This window comes from Mya arenaria, chromosome 8, assembly GCF_026914265.1.
Source record: "Mya arenaria isolate MELC-2E11 chromosome 8, ASM2691426v1".
NCBI lineage: Eukaryota > Metazoa > Mollusca > Bivalvia > Myida > Myidae > Mya > Mya arenaria.
Window position 1 is genome coordinate 38,366,082 of NC_069129.1, and position 21,758 is coordinate 38,387,839.

A 21,758-nucleotide genomic window follows, 5' to 3' on the forward strand; every position below is an offset into this window, starting at 1 on the left:
TAGCGTTATGAGTACGGCTTGCCTGCTTGGTCATCGATGACATGGGAAATAGAATAAAATAAAACTGATACGTGACGTAGTGTCTACTGAATACTAATAATTCTAATGAAACTTTAAATCTGCAGTATCTGCTTTGGTAAATAAAGCATACAAACAAGGATTATTACGGGTAAAAATATATAAAGGCAACACTTACAACCAAAACAAAAATTGAACAGATTAGTGCCCAAGGTAATTTGCTTCCCCTGTTAACTCTTCAATAAGAAAAAGAAGTAGAAGCCAAGGGAGGCAATTATTATTTTCTAAAAACATACGCAGTCTAAAAGGAATCCCTGATAAAAAATAAATAAACAATCTTTCCATCGTATATTTTTTTTATTTATTTTTCTTAAATAAACTTAGCCTCGTGGAAATACGATAAAATAACAAAGAAGTTTATTCTCTTTCGTATTTGACGTCAGAGACGGAATTGTGGGTAAATTGATTGGCCTACTTTGTTAAGGTCACCATTTGTTTACAAGGAAACTAAATTGCTTCTGAAAAACGGTAAAGTGCAGTTTATACGACACAATCTCAACAGATATCCACGTAAAAGTCAAAACTTGATGACTTTTCTAAACGTTTGTATAATCTATTAGTGAAGAAAGTGTTTATGAAGGTGTTGATTCCTCTTTGTAAAAATTGACATTTTGTTTTCACACAGCTGATTTACACTGATTTTGCAATTCCCTCCCAAATGGGGATCGAAAAGGAATATCGAGATATTGAAATGAACCAGTGCTCAAGTGAAAAATCTGTGCAAAACATTTTAATGCTCATTAACTCTGGTAAAATCAAAGTTCCGTGTCCACTGTGTTTTAATTCTTTAAGACTTTTGTCACTTCCTAGTTCTTTGACTCAGTAAACATAATAATTCATTAGAATTCAGTTAAGAAACAACTGTCAAGTTCCAGTATAAGATCAAGAGCGACCTTAAAGACAGGATAAAGGAATACTGATAGTACAGCTGTGAGGTGAAGCTGAAACTCGAAGCAAGAGACGAAGATGAAGTTTCTTGAAAATGCAAAGTTTGAGGCGATCAATGCAGCGCTTTCAATTGAAATGGAAAACTACAGGACTGAGGGAAGGTAGGCATAACTTAACCTTAACTTTATTATGTCTAGATTCAATATACTTATTCAGTATATATATGAATCTGATGTTAAATTTTAAGCAATTGTATGCTGTGTTTTACAAAAACTGGTCGTAGCGTAATTAATGCACCAGTCAATTGTAATCACGGCCCCCCCAGGTCCGGGGTATAGGGGGGACTTTGACTTTTGGTCCAGCCAACCCCGGGTAAAATCTCTGCCCTGCAGGGACGAACTGATGGTAAAATCCCCGCCAAATGTCCCCCGCACCCAAGAGACCCTAGTTAAGGCCCATTCCCCGCTATATTTTGCGCGAAGATAAAACCACCGCATTCACCTGGCACTGCGGGGCCATCTGAAAGGTAAAAACACGGCCCATTTGCCCGGCTATCCCCGGTATACCCCCGGACCTGGAGGGCCGTGGTTACAATTGATTGGTGCATAAGTTAATCTATCAACAGTTATTTTGAGTTAAAAAATTCAGACTAAAACTAGTAAAGGTAACAAAGCAAAGAAGAAGAAAAATGATAGTAGATACAGGTTGAGAGTCTAGTAATTACTACTTATAATTATCATGTTGTATATTATTCCTTAATCCAATCTTAAACCTATCTGATAACAGTAGCAAGAAATAGCAATAAAAAAGTAGGGCTCACCAATATATTTATAATAAGTTCATTAATTTGTTTCCAACTGTTAACTTATGATATTTTATTGATTCCCCATTAATATAAATGTGTCAGGATTTTAAAAAAAATGCTGCAATGGCAATTTACTTTAACTTATAAGTTTTGATAAATTACATTGCCTTTATTTAGTAATGTGGGAAATCCAATCTTTATATGTATGCATTCCATTCGTGATATATATTATATGTTATACCTTATTTCACTATGTTTTGGAATAAGTGAAACAAAGAAGATACATATATATAGAGAGATAAAATAGAGTTAAATAAAAAAGGTCCTTCAGGTATAACAGGGGCACCTTTAAGTAACGCTACCTGAGTAATAAAAAGTAGCAGCCTCTTAAAAAAATGATGACAGGAAGTTTCCGAACACGTGACAACAGGTATAGGTGACAGCGGTGGCATACTATAACGTGTTAATTGTCTAGAGTTTTTTTACTATTTTATTAGACATTAGTTCTAACTTCTTAGTTTCAGAGGATAAAATTTATTTTGAATGTATTCCATTGGATGGCAACAGCAAAACATGCATGTATGCATTTCCTTTATGGCTTTCTCCAAACTCAAATGAAATAATTGTCTTATGTATTAATTGGATAATATCGAATTATAGCAATGACATATAATACAGTATAACTATGTGCCATTATATTCAGGTTGGTGATAAAATGTAATGATTTATATACAAATGTATGTTTAATTTTCAGACTGGAAAGTTATTCATGCAAGATGGCTGGGAATGACAAGCGTCTTTTCAAGACTTTGATGCAGGAGTCACATGACAATAACCCAAGAGATCTTCAAGTTCTGTCTCCTCCACAGAGCACCATATCACTCAGCCCGGCCAAGTAGGTTTAATGAAACAAAATATTAATTTCAATACAGTGTTAATACCGGATGCAGCTTTTAACTGTATAGTTCTGGGGGGGTTTACAGCGATAGGTATAGCCTGATTCTCTTCTGTCCAATCAGTTTATAAATATGATACTACACATAATAATTATATTCAATTTGCAAAGACAGAATTATTAAACTGGCCAATTTTGTTCTTGTTAAAAGGCCACACTATTTTTTCTTTTGTATTTAAAATACCATAGTCTGTTATTTCCAGAAATGTGGAAAAGTTTTTTTTCTTTATGTAAGTGACTACCGGGTACCCCTAATTTTCACCACAATATTTGAAAGTGTCTGAATATTTTGACACACAGAAATACCAAACGATACCAAAAAAAAAAAGGCATTTTGTTGGTACTTAAACGACAATATATATCAATGATACATGTATGTACCATTTCTGTTCCATCATTCTGTTTGCCTGTGTCCTATCTACATGTATGCTAGCATCTTATACACAGTATACACAGTGTGCTAGTCACCAGACAGCCATTAAGTTGTAATATTGGGTAAATGCAAATTAATGGACAAAAATATATCCCTTTACTTTTGTTTGGCATAGAGGGAAGGTGTAAACTAACTTTAAGGACAATTTTGTCTTTTTTTTGTCATCTTCATTGGTCATACATGCATGTTGATATGTTGACAAATAAAGACATTGTATATATGACGTATGAGATAACTATTGACGGCCCAAGGCATTAATGATCTTTTGACATTTCAAGTGCAATGTCCATTTTACTTAAGTATAATTGTCGGTTCAACAAGTTTAACTTGCATCATTCATGTATGTATTGCAGGAGTTATGGTCGGAGTATGAGTGATGGCGAGAGCTACTTGTGTGACACCATCTCGACGAAGACACTATTTTACCTCATCTCCACACTCAACGCCTCGTTTAACCCAGACTATGACTTCAGCAATGCTAAAAGTGATGAATTTAGCAAGGAGCCCAGTGCTGAGGTGCTATAACAGATTTCTGATGAATACTTATAATGCATCTGTCAATGTTTTTCAAGACCAGATGGAGACCAGGTGTAGGGGGTGGGGGAGGCATACCCAGGGGATTAAGAAAAACTACAAATTTTGTTGTCTTAATCCCACCCCTGATGATGAATTTGTCAAAATCCCGGGGATTGGAGATGATCCCGGCATAAAAAATAGATAGGTCCAGCCAAGTCTATTTCCCCACTGGGCTTTTCATACATGTATGTCTGTCTGTCGGCAGTGACCTGTTGTCTAAATATGGCTATATGTCTGCCACCCCACTGGTGGGGTAAAATATTGGTAAAGGCAGGGCTCGAATTGAACAAAAAAATAGCAACTTTCAATTTGCCTACTTTCTTTTCCACACAAAGAAAGCGTGTTACACTTAGTTCACATTGTAGACTGTTATTTTGTGTTCAGGTTTTAGGCGGCATTTTTGGGCTAAAATCTTATTAATTATGAGGCACAGTCCATCATCATGACAAGAGAAAATAATTTTATGAAAACAGTGTTTTGATGCCTGGATGTTTAAAATCGACGACCGCTGACGGCGATGTTCAAAGTCATCTGACATAGAAGTCAAAATTTAATAAACCGTCCATAAAAACTGTATCTAAATAGGAGAAGAAACTTCACTTATATTAACCTTCAATAGTATTTTATACAGACAACAATGGGAACGTCTGCAAGATATTTTGTGCAAACTGTGTAACAGACTTCTTCAGTACGTCTTTTATGTTTATGAATCTAATTTGGCTTTAGAAGGTGAATTGTTATAACACAGAAATCATTGTTATTGGGGTGAAGAAAAAATATTGCGAGTTCACTTCAGATTTTGCATGTTACAGAAGTGGCATTTTCAGTACTCGCAAAAATTGCGAGGATAATTTTTTTCTAAATTCAAATCCTGTAAGGGCTTATTGACAGGTCGTAGACTTACATGTTTTTATCATCAAGGCTTTATCTCTGACTAGAAGGAAGTGGACAAAGCTCTTTAGTTGGGGAAAAGTAGGATGTGAAAGCCTATTGAAGGGAAAATTAAATTTCCAGAGATAATTTCACATAAATGAAAAACTGCCTTATTTCATCGAACTTTTCATGCTGGAAGTTATTCTATTACAAGTATATATTATACCGATAGATATATACCAATAGAATGAAAAAAACTCTGAATAAAATCCATTGTCAGATACCCCTGATGCACTTCTACGCTATGCTTCCTTGTGTACTGTAGGCGATTTGGCTAGGAAAATCTCTTAATCAAGAATAATTTAATTGATATTAAGGCAGTTTCATTGGTTTCCCGTTGAAAAATATTCATGCGAAAGCCGGAATTGAACCAGGTCTGCCTTTTTAGTACAATAATATTTGTAACCAGTCAAGACCACTTTGCCATGGAGGCTACTGACAATACAAGGTTGTTGAAAAAATATTTCATTGTAACATGTGAATTCATTGGAAGAAGAGTTGTCTTCCCTGCCTCATGCATACCGTAAATGACTGGGTATAAGACGATAGGGGGTATTAGACGCAGGGGAAAAAATCTGTGAAAAATCCGAGAAAAAAACTTTTAATCTATGTTTTTGGTTAAAAGACGCATACAAAAAATGTCAAAATCGTCCGGCATTTTCAGCCACCATGTTTGTTGACAGTGACAAAAAATTCTTTTTTCGTGAAAATCGCGATGGTTATCTTTAAAACCATACAACCATACTGTCGAGAATGAAAAGTTATGTTATGCAAAAAATATTTTGACAGTGCCCAACTTTGTTTTTTATATGTAAGTTTGATTATTGTTTAATTCAGTTTATTATTCAAAATAATATTGAATACCGTAATTCACAAGAGTTCGGCCGAAACACCATAAATTAATTATTTTTTTCACTCTCCGAATACATAGAAAATTATCATTTTTACATTTTATTTACATGTTTGTTTAACCTGCCTTTTTTCTTCATGTTTGGTTTTTACCACTTATTAATTTATCCGTAGTAATCAATGGTCATAAACTTATTTATTACGCCTATAAGTGTAAATCCTTCATGAAGTTAATTAAAACACCATTTTATTTATACATGCACTGAACTGAATAAACACATTCTATCGGCTTCAGATCAAAGAGTCACACTGTGTGACGTCACATAACTTACAGTTATACCCACGAGGATCTCGTGGAGAGCATGGACATTGCTATGCAGGATTAATGTACGATTATTGCTTCATATAGTCTATAAGTGTGGTACAAGTTTGAAAGCTTATTGGCAGATCGTTTTACAAACATGCCATGTCGATGTTTTCTCAATCTCTTGATTGCCCTTGTTGTTTGTTTAATCCTCAAATAAATATATCACACTTCCTTTCCAACAGGCAATAAATCGTTTAGGATGGGTAGTAACTAATTAAATTGTCACAGTGGTGTATACGGTTAGGTAATCTAGCCAGGCATTGTTAAGATAAAAATCAATAATCTTCGTCTGTGAAACTTGGTAACTATGAAAGTTATGATTGATGTATTTGGGAAATAATTATGGGTGTCCAAATATTTAGAGTGTACGAACTCTTAGGTGAATTATCGTAACTTTAATCAAAAAATATTTTTGTTGAAATTATAAACGTCTTACGATATACCGTATCCCGATCTTCAAGTGCCGTTTTAACCCGTATATACTCGATCAATATGACGCGAGTAACATCCCTTTCTACATAAATCTAAACAAACTCTCGGCTAGAAATTGACCTCAGAAAAAAAGTTCAAAAATTTGTTACTGGGTATTATACGCAGGCATTTTTTTGCATCAAAATCTGAGGGAAAAAAGTGCGTCTAATACCCAGTCATTTACGGTAATTATTAAAACCAGATTTTGTCAGTCAGTTGTCCCACGGTATGTTGGAAAAAAGTACTGTGTTGCCGATGATGAATATAAACATTGATTGAAAACAAAGATATATTTAAGGAACAATATCATGACAAATGTTTAATTAAATTTTAAAAGATATTGGTCAACAAGAAACTAAGATTGTGAAGTTCAGTCCATTTTGGCTATAAATTCCTGACGAGATTCGTGTTTTTGTAACCCCAAAATATGCTGTATTTTTCTGACACGGCTTATGACCAATGCATACATTGAAATGAACTGTTGCTCATTGTATTGTATGCTTAAACAGTCATCGAAATTAGACTTTAGGATGAAAAAGCCCGAATTCTTATATTATTGCTTGGCATCAAATTTTTAAACAAGCCCTGCTATATAAAATTCAGAATTTGAGCAAGCCCGAAAGACATTTTACCAGTGCAGGGCTTGTGGGCTTGTGCTAATTTCGACCACTGCTTAAAGACTTTTGTCAACCTCTGTATAAACCAAACATTTTAAACTTTATTTTCAGTTTGTGTTGAACGCAGTTGAAAGCCAGCTTCAGACAGTAGCTAATGAAGCCTTTAGTAATCTTAAGCAGAATCTGTGGACGGCCATTGATGAGGAGATCAACCTACGGGAATGCGATGTATACAGCTACAATCCTGACCTGTCCTCCGACCCGTTTGGTGAAGAGGGATGCACGTGGTCGTTCAACTATTTCTTCTACAACAAGAAAATGAAGCGGATTGTTTTCTTCACTTGCAAGGCTACCAGGTAGTTGAAGTTGAAACAAAGGTTTTACAATGGAATTGTGTTAGATAACTCTTTACTTGGTGAACACAATTTTTTATGTCACACAGAACATTTATCACCTACATATTCCTATTTCAGAACTTAAAAGTAAAACGCTTAATTCTTTTAAATTGAAAGTGTATGAATTAGGTTAATTGGGAAGATATCACATACTTTAACTTGTTGGAGGCAGTGTTTACCCACTGTAGACTGCCTCATTGTCTTGCCATACATTTTTGGACAATTTGCTTTTACATTTATGCAGGATAAAATGAAAATCCACCAGTAATGTCCTTTGATCAAACATATAATTTTGACTACACTGTCAGTTTGCTTAACAAAAATTAAATTTTCAATTTCCTATTGTCAAAATTCTATGAAACTAGTACATGTCTTTTGGTAAATTGTGAAGTAGCAAAATTATCAACTGTTTCAATATAGTTTTGAGATGTGATTTGGATGTATTAAAAAAAACTCTGATGAAAGTGGGTCTGATTGTGTTGCATTAATCAAAATTAAACTTGGATGAACAAGCCAGACTTCTTACACTAGTTCTTGGCATCAAATCTTTCAACAAGTATTGCTTTATAAAATTAAGAATTTCATGACTTGTTCTTATTTCGACTACTGGTTACAAAGTATTTTCTGTCATTGTTTTACAAGAGGTAAACAATGCACAAATAACATGAGTTATAAAATGTATGTTGAGAGATATACGTGATTTGTTTATAAAATAATAATTTAAAGGGTAAATCCATTTCACTTTTGAAATTGTCTTTTGCAGTGGTCCGTATGGAGATTCTGGGATTGGGACAGACATTTCCATGGATGAATCCAGTGACATGATGTTCGAGAAGTAAGTTCTTGTTCTGATTGGCTCATTTGGAAAATATGGCCATCCTTAAAAAGTTGTTTTATTGTAGCAAAAAGTATCTGACTCAAATATTTTTTTAAAGGGAAATTGTCCCTGAAATTGGTTTTTATGATATATCTTATGAAAACTGTGTATTCATTGTTTTCAATGTTAGGTGCAAAAAAATCCATTATCATAATTGTAACACATTTCGATTTAAAACCCTGATGGAAGAAGATGTAGGTTAATTTGGTTGAGAAAAGTCATAGGAAATACCTGTAAGCTGTGTACATTGATTAAAAAAATAATATTTTTGGATAAATGAACTATGGGGGCCTGAAATATTTCTATTTGTGATGGGTGAAATATATCTGAGACTGAAGCTAGTAAAAACACATTGCTTTTCGCTGTTCTAGTCTTTATTGTCTTGTTAACATTCTGTTAAAAACAACCAACAAGTTTCCTACCTACTGAGCCATGGTAAATATCTCAGGAATACTACAAACCAAAAAACATTTGAGAATGGCCTACACAAGTCATGTACATGTAGCTTTTGATTTTGATGTAGCCTGTGTTAAATGGCATCCGGCAACCGCTGCGCCACACTTACATTTCCACTCTCTTATTGAACATTGCATTTATTATCCAATCTTTACCAAGGTTGGTCACAATGTTTAATGGCATAATATCTCAACAATTGACAGTTCAATCAACAGCCAGAAAGCACTATTAAATCCATAGTTATGGCCCTTGAATTGTCTAAATTTGAACAAATTCATTTGTCTTCTCTCTAACTTCAGCATTTCTTATCAAAGTTTAAGGCATAATATCTCGACTGAGTTTAATCAACAGCCACGTTTAATATTAGCTCTACAGTTATGGCTTTGAATTGTCTTAGTAAAGCGCAATTAGAGGAAGTGCAGTGTACAAGAAGCAATTATCTATTTCAGCTTATTACAGAGTTATTGCCCTTTGTTACTTTTTCTTGTCTGGAGCATAACTTGAAGCAGTGTACAAGAACCTTAACTCTATTTTACCTTAAGAGTTTTTGCCTTTTGTCATTTTTCCTTGTCCGGAAACTTGAAAAGTACTTAATGGAATTTAATTAAACTTTATACAATGGCAAAGCTCAATGAGAGGAAGTGCAGTGAACATGGACCATTACTCTATTTCAGCTAATTACAGAGTTATTGCCCTTTGTTACTTACTTTATCCAGAGCATAACTTGAACACGAATAGATATATTTCAATTGAGCTTCATATAATGGTCAAGCACAATGAGAGAACGTGCAGTTACAAAAACAATACCTCCATTTTAGCATATTTTAGGGTTACTGCCCTTTATTAACTTTTCTTGTCCAGATCATAACTTGGAAACTTTTGGATTTATTTTAATTAAACTGCATACAATGGTAAATGACATTGAGTGAAATTCCAGGGTACAAGAAAAAACATAACTATTTCAGCTTAGGACCGAGATATTATCCTTTGTTACTTTTTTTGTCAGCAGCGTAACTTCTAAATTACTCAATGGTTGTTAATTATACAACATACTCTGGTAGAGCATGATGAGTGGAAATGCAGTGTACAATAACCTCGGAGTTATGGCCTCTTTTCAAAGAAACAGTTTGCCATTCCGTTGTCCAGGTGGCATTTGTGGGTATTGGTCACTCCTGTGACAGCTCTAGTTTATTCAAGAGGTACCACCCATGAAATTGTCAAAACTTCACTAATATCACTTTGGTTATTTCAGGAGGAAACGCTGTACAATCATGATTCGATTATATCCCTTGATCAAACGATTGCTTGTTCATGCAATTTACATTGCAAATACTTAAAAACTATTTTTCAAATGTTTCAGTTTTCAATTTATTTAAATTGATGTTTTACTATTTTTAGCTTATGTAATATTAATTAAATGAAAATATCTGCACTTGCTATTATTATTAACTAGTTATGGTGTGTAAAATATTGACTATTATAGGAACTCAGGACAGACAACATTTTCAATTAGAGGAATTCTATTTACATGTATCATCTTTTGTTTATAAGTTGTTTGTTCAGAGTATAACTCTCAGATTTATGACTAAAAAACATACATGTAAACTGAGTTTCAACTTTCGGTTAACAGTAACATAAAGTTCCTTATAATGTGAATAATTTCCTTGTTTAATGCCCTAAACACATGTTGAACTTAAATGTTTTATCTCCCACTGGCATTTTAAAAAGATTAATTTTACAACACCTAAGGGATGATATAGGTGAAGTGGTTGAAGCGTCCACGTCTCTCCCAAGATGTCTTATGTTTGAACTCCAACATAGTAAAGTTCTCTTGGCGTGTAACAATGGACACCAGTACTGGTTTCTGCCCAGGAAACTCAGACTCAGGAGTGAGTCATATCAGCTTAAAGCTCTCTTCATGATTGGTTAAACATAACTTAGTATAAATTAACACTTATACTGAATTGTGATTGTTTGAACAACTTCTATACATGTACATTATAGCATTATATTTCTCTTGTTGACCTTTAGATCGAGACGATCGATGTGGGAATATTAAACCAAGTAACAAGATTTACATGTATGCATTCTTGTATGCTTGTTTTCAAATCTCATCTAAGTATAATAAACACCATTACCTTAAACACTGACTTCTACATATCACAATGCTTAGAGGGATTTCTGTCTTTTCATTTACATAATGCTTATGGGACAAAATGCACTAACTGGTATTCATGTACTAAAAGTATTTAAAATAATTATGAAATATTGAGGTATGTAAGTTACTGTTGGATATTGCTTTCTTGACCATGTTTTATTTATGTGAGCAACTGGCCATACCAAACCGATGTTGCACTTGTCTTTTTTACCAGCGTCATCATAAAATTGTTCATAGAACAGGCTATATTATAGTTTTACCGGGCAGCCCCAAGTAAGTTGTCCGATCAATATCTTGAGAAGTGTTTGTCCAATCATCAACTAATTTGGTCAGAATGCGTTTGGTCATAGTATCTCGGACAAGTTTGATAACCAGCCAAATCGCTCAGAGTACTAGAGAGTAATCGCCCTTAAATTATACTACTTATCTAAAATCGGTCTTGTCTGATTAATACTTTAGAAGCTTTCGTCCAATCATCACCAAATTAGGTCAGAATGTTTATGGACAGAATATCTTGGTCTATTTCTATAACAAGCCATGTTATGTTGCCTCTGTCACTCTAGAGTTATGACCCTGGAATTAGCAAAATCTGTGTTTACAGTGTCCATTCTCTAAAATTTGACAACGTACATTTGGAACACCTTTTATCACCAAAACTTGTATCATATTACCATTAGCATGCTGGATCTTAATAAAGACTTCCTGATATTTCTTTACCCGGCTTAATTGTAGAAGCATTTTTCTAGAGATTTTAAAAGAAAAAAGAAATAAACCAAAGTTTTGCTCCTTATGACATGGAAAAATACATACCGTAATACGAGACAATTTTATGTGTAAATCACTAAATAATATTAACACCTAAGTGTCTGTACAGTAACATGTTCATGTCAAATTCACCACTTATATCGGTATTATTTGGCAGTCAGACAAGCAAGAACATTTTTGTTACTCTGACTTAAAAATATATATTATCTGCAGAAGGGAACAATTTTTTAACACTAATGGGAAAACATTAGACAATCATCATTAGATGTTATTTGTTTCTGGTCAAATGAATTACCCTATGTGTTCTATAATACAAAATACATCTTACTGAAAATGTACCAATAATTGGGAAGGTGGTATGGACAATCAATTAAAATACTGTTATCAGACTGGTTTTCAGCATTATCGAGCACAAAGGGATGACAATTTGTCAAGTTTGATTTGTCTTTGATATTTTTTCATAAAAATAGCAAAAATTAGGTAGGTGGATCAGAGTTATAAAAACTCAACTGAATTTTTTTTTATACATCAGCATAAATAAGCAAACATTTAGAAATTAACTTGGTTTACATTTACCATTATTCAGTGTGCTGTGCTTTTTGAAAGAAACTGTCTTTGAAGAGTTGGCACTTGTGTGCATTCTGCAAATCATACCTTGCATCTTTTATTTTCAAAATATTAAAATATAAGCCATTGCATTTAATTTCATAGATAAATATTCATCATGGTAATGTATGAACACTTTACACATATGCAGATAAGTAATTATATATATATACTATTAATCTTAACTTCTACACGTGTATATTATTATCTAAATATGATAATAGGTATTCTTTTACTGTCTCCTTTTCAGTGATATGGAATGAATGTGTTGAATGCCAAACTTGATAGCTGCACCCAGACACTAGCCCATATTGAAGGAAGGAGCACTCAACAGTACCATTGTGAAGGAGCACTCAACAGTTTCCATAAACTTGATTGGGCACATTATCACATACACATTTTGCAACTTACAGTAGCCAAGATTCTGTTGTTAAAATGATTGTATAGGCACATTTGGCTACTTGTGATAAAATAATAAGTTAAGTTGTTTGTTTTTTTATTAAATTTGTGATTCAAAAACATGTTTTGCAACAAATTTTAAATAGTATGGAACTTCATGTTAACACTGATTTGTCAAAGTAACAATTGGATAGGGGTAATCAAAGAATCATCTCATCATCATCATCATCATCATCATCATCATCATCATCATCATCATCATCATCATCATCATCTGTGTGAGAAAAGTAATTACCGTACAAACTAGAGAAGTGAACTTGAGTAATAGGCATTTTTTGTAATAATGTATAGCTAGTCACTGTGTACAATTTTACTATCCCATTGCAGCCCCTTATGTACAGCTAAGATCCCTTACAAATAAAAGGCAAGATTGTTTGAATGACTTAAATAGTTTATGATTATATGTTTCACATTTCTGCCATTCACATTTGTTTGAGTTTTATGTTTTATCTCATCTTTTCTTCAAAGACAAAGTCTAGGTCCATTGGCCATGACTAGGTATTGTAGTCTTGGGTGTTGCCATTGGCCATGACTAGGTATTGTAGTCTTGGGTGTTGCCATTGGCCATGACTAGGTATTGTAGTCTTGGGTGTTGCCATTGGCCATGACTAGGTATTGTAGTCTTGGGTGTTGCCATTGACCATGACGAGGTATTGTGGTCTTGGGTGTTGCCATTGGCCATGACTAGGTATTGTAGTCTTGGGTGTTGCCATTGGCCATGACTAGGTATTGTAGTCTTGGGTGTTGCCGATGCCATTGGCCATGACTAGGTGTTGTAGTCTTGGGTGTTGCCATTGGCCATGACTAGGTATTGTAGTCTTGGGTGTAGCCATTGGCCATGACTAGGTATTGTAGTCTTGGGTGTTGCCATTGGCCATGACTAGGTATTGTAGTTGTGGGTGTTGCCGTTAGCCATGACTAGGTATTGTAGTCTTGGGTGTTGCCATTGGCCATGACTAGGTATTATAGTCTTAGGTGTTGCCGTTAGCCATGACTAGGTATTGTAGTCTTAGGTGTTGCCGTTAGCCATGACTAGGTATTGTAGTCTTGGGTGTTGCCATTGGCCATGACTAGTAGGTATTGTAGTTTTGGGTGTTGCCGTTGGCCATGACTAGGTATTGTAGTCTTAGGTGTTGCCATTGGCCATGACTAGGTATTGTAGTCTTAGGTGTTGCCGTTAGCCATGACTAGGTATTGTAGTCTTGGGTGTTGCCATTGGCCATGACTCAAAATCAGTTCAAGATACTCAAATGAAACTTAATACACAGGTTGCCGGAGACAATATGCCCATGTGTAGCAAGGTCCATAACACTGCCTTTGATTATTGTCAAGTTATGCCCTTGTTTTAGAAAACCCAAGAAGAGCGATTCAGTTTGAATTCAGTTTGATCTTGAAATCCATTTGATTTCTGGATATTATCATTACTTAAGTAATAGATTGTAATGTGTTGACCAACTTATTGATTTGTATTCACATAAAATAATTAATTGAAGAAAGATTCCTGAATGTTCCTCATATTGACTCTTGATTTTACACTGTGAATGAATTTCTTCCCTTTCCTTGATAGAATACCGGCTGATTCAGCCACCCCTAGTTAATGTACATTTAAGTTATGTACAATTTCCAAATAGATTTTTCCTATAAGAACACAGTGTACATTTTTAAAGAAGCAATTTGTGTGATAACTTTGTGCTCTAGTTTTTTGTTTTTAATTGTTTTGGTTTATAGATGGTAGTATATATATATATATATATATATATATATATATATACTGTGAAATCATTTATATTCGTTTGCATGAAATTTGTGGCTTGCCGAAAAATTACAATTTGGTGGGTACTTGAATTCGTGGTTTTTCATTTTTGAAAAAAAAAATTGTTTCAACATGTTTAGACACGTGCTTCTGTCATTTGGTTCATAAAACACATTAAAACGATTTGGTTAATTATTTGTTAAAGGCAGATATAATATATTAACAAAACAATGATATTACGATATATAGTGAGACGGTTATATACGATGTATACTGCGGCCTCTGTAACGAATAAACTAGAGTATGTACATAACATGGCAATTGAAAAAGTGAATAAAGGGTCTATATTTCGTGGGATCTTGAATTCGTGGATCACCTAACCCACGAAAACCTCGAACATTAATGCCCCATGAACATTAATGATTTCACAGTATGATTCAATGTGCAAAAACCAGGTCACAGGTTTAAAATGCGTGGAATTGGGTACTTTGTTTTCATGCTGATGTTTTGTTAACATGCTGATTTTCTAAGTGTGACTGTGGTTTTGTTTTTACTGTTAATAAAGGAAGTGACAGAGTGATAGCAAAATCAGCTTATGAAAACTGTGTTTTTTAACAACATGATTTCTCACATTATTTCATTTCAATGGTGGCTTGGTTGTCTCAAATTGTCCCATAAATATATAAATTCACCTAATAGTCATGTACATATTAAAACACTAAATATTTCCACTTATGGTATGTTCGGCACAAACTGTATGTTCACCACTTTTTCGGACTTGAGTAGTCAAGTTTTTTTTAGAAATTATTCCTAACTGATATTTAGTACACCACATATGCTTTTTTGATGAAATTAACTTTTACATGTGCTGTCACAGGAATTTAATGGCTTGACATGTTTATACAAAGTATTTCTAGTATAATTTTATTCATAGGATGGTACAATAGATTTTTTAGACAGGATTCATTCCAAAATGATTATTAGTATGTTACTTATTTATTTTGTTTTATAACATGAACCGGTTTGTCTAATACAAGGATTTTGAATGGAATTAATGTCAAATACAAATATAAGACATTAAGTTCACTCACTACCTGAATGTTAGGTATTGACACTAATTTGCTGAACTGTCTTTATGCTTTTAGAATGTTGCATAACAGCTACATTGTATTGAACACTAGTTACAGAATCCTTTTCTGGAAAGTTCTGTTTGGAATGTCCCCTCAATATAGAACATTGTCACATTCCCCTCAGTATAGAACATTGTCACATTCTCCCCTCAGTATAGAACGTAGTCACATTCTACCTTCAGTATAGAACATTGTCACATTCTCCCCTCAGTATAGAGCGTTGTCACATTCTCCCCTCAGTATAGAACATTGTCCTCAGTATAGAACGTTGTCATATTTTCCCCTCAGTATAGAACATTGTCACATTTTCCCCTCAGTATAGAACATTTTCACACTCTCCCCTCAGTATAGAATGTTGTCACACTCTCCCCTCAGTAAAGAACATTGTCACATTCTCCCCTCAATAAAGAACATTGTCACATTCTCCTCTCAGTATAGAATGTTGTCACATTCTCCCCTCAGTATAGAACATTGTCACATTCTCCCCTCAATATATGAAACCAATGTTTCTGATGCAGGAGCCATTTTGAATTTTAGACATAGCGACAGTCATTTGATTTGAGATGATGTAACCAACAGAAAGGTTGATATGTTGAGAGTGCTCTAGTGCTATAGGTGTCTGTCCTAGAGCTTGTGGGTGCGATTCCCACCAGGGGTACTTTCTGAAGGCTCGTCAAAATGGGTGCCTTGGTGCTGGTTTCTACCAAGGAAACAGACTCAAGAGTGATCCTTTAAGCTATCAACTAAAGTAACAATCCAACTAAAAGAAATTAGCATAAACTAACTAAACAGTTAGATAAACATTTAACTTTTGAGCTAAATAGTCGTTAAGACTTTGTTTCTTCACAGTGGCTATAAAAGTGTGATTTGTTAATCTTGCTTTGTTACTTTATAGCAAAGGGTGTAACAGAGCCAGTCAGATAATGAACTGTTGAGCAGTTTAGGAGTTTAACAGTGTAGAAGTCAATAGTCTAACGTGCATTGAAATTTGAGTTTTGTATGCCCTTAAGAGCTTAGATAATTTTTGTAGAATCTCTTGAAATGACATGATTTTTATTGTGTCATCTGTATGGTACTGTCAACATTGGACATACTATAGATAATACTGTGTTTCACTTAGCTGCTTATCTTTATGGCTACAACTGATAAACAGTAGTATTGGCCTTTTCTATACCACTCACTAAAATGTTGCATCCCAAGCCTTTCAGGTGTTCGTATTTTTTCATTAGTAAATAAGGTGTTTGGAAGTAAATAAAAACCTCAAAACGTGGGTCAGGTTAGTCCAAACTGAATATTTCTTGATTGTTGCTTAACTTGTACTTGGCTGCTAAATAATAATTGGTACACAGTTGTGTATTTTTGTTTGTCTCATTGTTTATGTCTCATTGTATATGCCCAATATTGTGCGCATACATTGAGCATATTTTTTATTGTTATATAGCAATCCGTTAACTTATCATGTTTTTGGCTAAATGAACAAGATTATTTTTCATTCAGTCATTTGTTTCTATGATATGATTACTGTATGCATTGTGAATCTTGTTGTTAACTAGAAAATCAAAATTGCATATAACTTGATGGTGAACTTACATTGCTTATGTAAAATTTGTGTTTGTATATTTGTTACATTGCTTATGTAACATTTGTCTTTGTATATTTTGTTACATTGCTTTTGTAACAGTGTTTTTATATTTTGTAACATTGCTTATGTGACATTTGTGTTTGTATATTTCTTTTCTTTAACATGTAATCAAACTAAAAAAAATTTATCTGAGTTATAATTTCACAATATTTTTTCTCTTTGGCAGAAAAAGTGGTTGACATTTTTATTGTTCTGATTTTCCAAATTTTTACAGATGTTTTATTGTTTGATCAGGTAGGAACTTTAGTTGTCATTTTTGTACATTGACTTTCATGTGATCTCTTCATGTAAATATATTGATATGAAGGCATTCTTCATTGGACATTTCTAATGATTTTGGGTTTCATTATTTTATGTCAACATGTTACACCATATGAAATGGGTAAACATGTATGTAAGATATAATCTTTTTTCTAGCGGCTCTAGGCTTTTTTTCTGCATATTCTCAAAAACAGACTTATCAAGTAACATATTCTAACAAACAAAATGCATTATGCAAGCTAATAAATACATTTAAAATGGTCTGATACATATGATGATTTAATCAAGTTTATCAAATTTATTGAATAAAGCAATGCAAAGTATTATACAGGAGGGTGGCAATTTTCAGAATAAACTTGAACAAGTTGTTGTTGTTTATTTCTTGGCCTTCACATTTACTTTATTAGTAATATATATATATATAATACATCATTGACGTGCATCACACGATTTTGGCCGAATGTCTGAAGCCTCAGACTCAGTTATTTAAACCAGAGAATTACTATCAGAATTACTATAAACAAATATCAAAATCACCAAAAAAGCCCTATGATGCCACATATTATCTGTTAATTAATGTCGGAATTATTTGCCACGAGTTCACATTAGTTGCTGTAAATATTTTACTTGCTTTTACTCTGTTTTTTAAATGATTAGAGTATAAATACCGGTATATTGCTGCCCCTGAGCCGTCTAGGTCATTCATTTATATTTGATATATAAAGAATACCGAATATCAACAATGGTATAATACAATCACAATTTTAAATACCCTCGAGTAGTAGTGATATTTTTTTGAAACATATTAAAAAAATGAGTAATTATATCATGCCAAATGCCTTATCTTACAATATTCTGTTGTACTCTTGTTGATAAGATGGCTTCTGGGTATTGTATATTTTAGATGAGTATCTAGACACACTGTTCTTGTTGTTTTTAGCTCACCTGAGCACAAAGTGCTCAAGGTGAGCTTTTGTGATCGGTCTATGTCCGCTATCTTTTGTGCTCAAGGTGAGCTTTTGTGATCGGTCTATGTCCAGCGTCTGTCGTCCGGCGTCAACAATTGGTTATAATCATCTTCTTCTCCTAAACCACTTGGACAATTTTGATGAAACTTCATAGGAATGATCCTTGGTTGGTGCTTTTTCAAAATTGTTCAAAGAAAATAATTCCATGCAGAACTCTGGTTGCCATGGCAACCTAAAGGAAAATGTCAACACTAGGTTATAATCATCTTCTTCTCCTAAACCGCTTGGACAATTTTGATGAAACTTCATAGGAATTATCCTTGGTTGGTGCTTTTTAAAATTGTTCAAAGAAATTAATTCCATGCAGAACTCTGGTTGCCATGGCAACCTAAAGGAAAATGTCAACAATTGGGTATAAACATCTTCTACTCTTAAACCCCTTGGACAATTTTGATGAAACTTCATTGGAATGATCCTTGGTTGGTGCTTTTTCAAAATTGTTCAAAGAAATTAATTCCATGCAGAACTCTGGTTGCCATGGCAACCTTAAGGAAAATGTCAACAATTGGGTATAAACATCTTCTACTCCTAAACCCCTTGGACAATTTTGATGAAACTTCATTGGAATGATCCTTGGTTGGTGCTTTTTCAAAATTGTTCAAAGAAATTAATTCCATGCAGAACTCTGGTTGCCATGGCAACCTTAAGGAAAATGTCAACACTAGGTTATAATCATCTTCTCCTAAACCGCTTGGACAATTTTGATGAAGCTTCATAGGAATGATCCTTTGTTGGTGCTTTTTCAAAATTGTTCAAAGAAATTAATTCCATGCAGAACTCTGGTTGCCATGGCAACCTGAAGGAAAAATTGCAAAACTTTTTTGGCAAATACTATGAAGCCTAGTGCTTTAATATTTGGTGTGTAACATTGTCGATTGGTTATCTACCATTTTTATTCAAATTATGCCCCTGGAGAAAAATTGGCCTCAGACCGTGGGCTACAAGTTCATTATAAATACACTTTGTCAAATTCTAATAGTTATGTAAAGTTTTTTCTTGAAGCAAGGGTAGCAAGTCTTGCTATATGGTCTCCCTTTTTGTTGGAGATTCCACTACTTTCGATTTTTAGTAACAAGGGAATATATTTTAAATTTTATGAAGTCTTTAACATAGTCACTTCTGAAGTAATTATTGTTCTTTTTTTAGATTCATAGATTCAAATAATTATTATACACTTTATTTTTTAGAAGAAATTTCATTTTTACTTAATAATAAATTTAATAATCAGACTTGAACTTCATGTAGATTATTGTTCATGCAGATGCTATAATCTTATCTTCTGTGTGGATAGTGTTTTTCACTTATAACTTATATAAAGAAAAATACTGTTATTAACATTAGAAGGAATGTGATGTTGTCCTAGACGGGTCAAGGTGATAATATTAGTTGACGGAGTTGAATGTGATCTGATACTTGATTTTTAGAGCTTAAGGCAGTTTATTGATGGGTTGTGCACTGTTTGTTATTTGTGTATCTATACTAAAAGTTCTTTCAGTGTGCAAGCAATTTAACATAGTTTTGTCAGTGTGCAGGCAATTGAAAAAAGTCCTGTCAGTGTGCAGGCAACTGAAAAAAGTCCGGTGAGTGCAGGTATCTATACCAAGTGCTGTCAGTGTGCAGTCAATTATCGAGTCCTGTCAGTGTGGTGCGCAGGGAACTGAACAAAGTCCTGTCAGGTTGCAGGTGAGAATCATATTCTGTCAGTGTGCCGTCAAGCATCAAGTCTTGTCAGTGTGCAGGCAACTGAACAAAATCCTGTCGGTGTGCAGGAAACTGTGACAAGTCCTGTCAGTGTGCAGGCAACTGTGACAAGTCCCGTCAGTGATTATCCAGGCAACATGTTTGACGAGTATGTTTTTATGACCCCGAAGGTGGGCATATTAAAATTGCACCTTCCGTCCGTCTGTCCTGTGTCTGGCTCAATAACTCGTGTCCGTGCTGTAACTTTCTCTTGTATGGACAGATATTAATATAACTTGTCACATGTGTTCAACATACCAAGACGACGTGCCGTGTGCAAGACCCGTGTCCTTACCTCTAAGGTCAAGGTCACACTTAGTGTTTATTGACAATGGAATGCTGCATATAAGTACATAAAGTATATGTTATCATGTCCGAGCTGTAACTTTCTCTTGTATAGACAGATTTTAAATTGACTTGCCATGTGTGTTTGACATACTAAGACGACGTGTTGCGTTTAAGACCTGTGTCCCTCCCACTAAGGTTAAGGTCACACTTATGTGTTTATTCACAATGGAATGCTGCATATAAGGACATAGAGTATAGGTTGTCGTGTCCGGGCTGTAGCTTTCTCTTGTATGGAAATAATGTAAAATGACTTGCCACATGTGTTTGACATATCAATACGACTTGTAGCGTGCAAGATTTGTGTCCCTACCTCTAAGGTCAAGGTCACACTAAGTGTTATTCACAATGGAATGCTGCATATATAAGGACAAAGAGTATAGGTTGTCGTGTTCGGGATATAAATTTCTCTTGTATGGACAGATTTTAAAATAACTTGCCACATGTGTTCCACATACCAAGACGACATGTCGCCTGCAAGACCTGTGTCCCTACTTTTAAGGTCAAGGTCACAATTATTGTTTATTTACAATGGAATGCTGCATATAAGTACATAGAGTATAGGCTTTCGTGTCCGGGCCGGGACTTTCTCCTGTATGGACAGATTTTAAAATGACTTGCCATATGTTTTCGACATACCAAGACGACGTGTCGTGTGCAAGACCCATGTCCCTACCTTTAAGGTGAAAGATACACTTAAGTGTTTATTCACAATGGAATGCTGAATATGAGGACATAAGAGTGTTGGCTGTCAAGTATGGTTGGTATTTTTTCTATGCTCAGAGGCAATTTAAAATAACTTGCCATATGTATTTGACACATAAAGGCAAGATCAACTTTTTATGTACTTGTTCATAGGTCAATGTCACATTCGGGGGCCTTTGTCACATACTGTGACAGCTCTTGTTCAATATTTTTTGAGAAACAAGCTATATTGATAACAAAGGTTAAACTTGTTTACTCAGGTGAGCGATTTAGGGCCATCATGGCCCTCTTGTTTTTAATACTGTTAGTTTTCTCTTAAGTTTTACTGTGTACTGTATAGACCCTCAAAAATGAACATGTATACTGATAGAAATGATGTGTGTAAATTTTGTATAAAATAAAATTGTTTTACCTTTATTTGCTGGTTTGTCGTAAAGTAACTCCTTGAAAGCACTGACTGCAACAC

At 34.3% G+C, this 21,758-nt stretch overlaps 1 protein-coding gene across 4 annotated transcripts; it reads left to right on the plus strand.

The window, feature by feature from the left end:
• The first annotated feature begins 306 nt into the window (after positions 1-306).
• On the plus strand, positions 307-21,709 carry LOC128243131 (repressor of RNA polymerase III transcription MAF1 homolog). 4 transcript variants are annotated; one of them, XM_052960690.1, is made up of 7 exons: positions 307-1,127; positions 2,526-2,666; positions 3,513-3,675; positions 7,084-7,328; positions 8,131-8,202; positions 10,732-10,780; positions 12,480-21,709. In XM_052960690.1, the coding sequence occupies exons 1-6, from the start codon at positions 1,045-1,047 to the stop codon at positions 10,757-10,759; spliced, it is 732 nt and encodes a 243-aa protein (XP_052816650.1). In that variant the 5' UTR covers positions 307-1,044; the 3' UTR covers positions 10,760-10,780; positions 12,480-21,709. The 4 variants fall into 4 exon arrangements, with proteins under 4 accessions (XP_052816650.1, XP_052816651.1, XP_052816652.1 ...); XM_052960691.1 differs by having other exon boundaries at positions 10,732-10,764; XM_052960692.1 differs by lacking the exon at positions 10,732-10,780.
• The last annotated feature ends 49 nt before the right edge of the window (positions 21,710-21,758 follow it).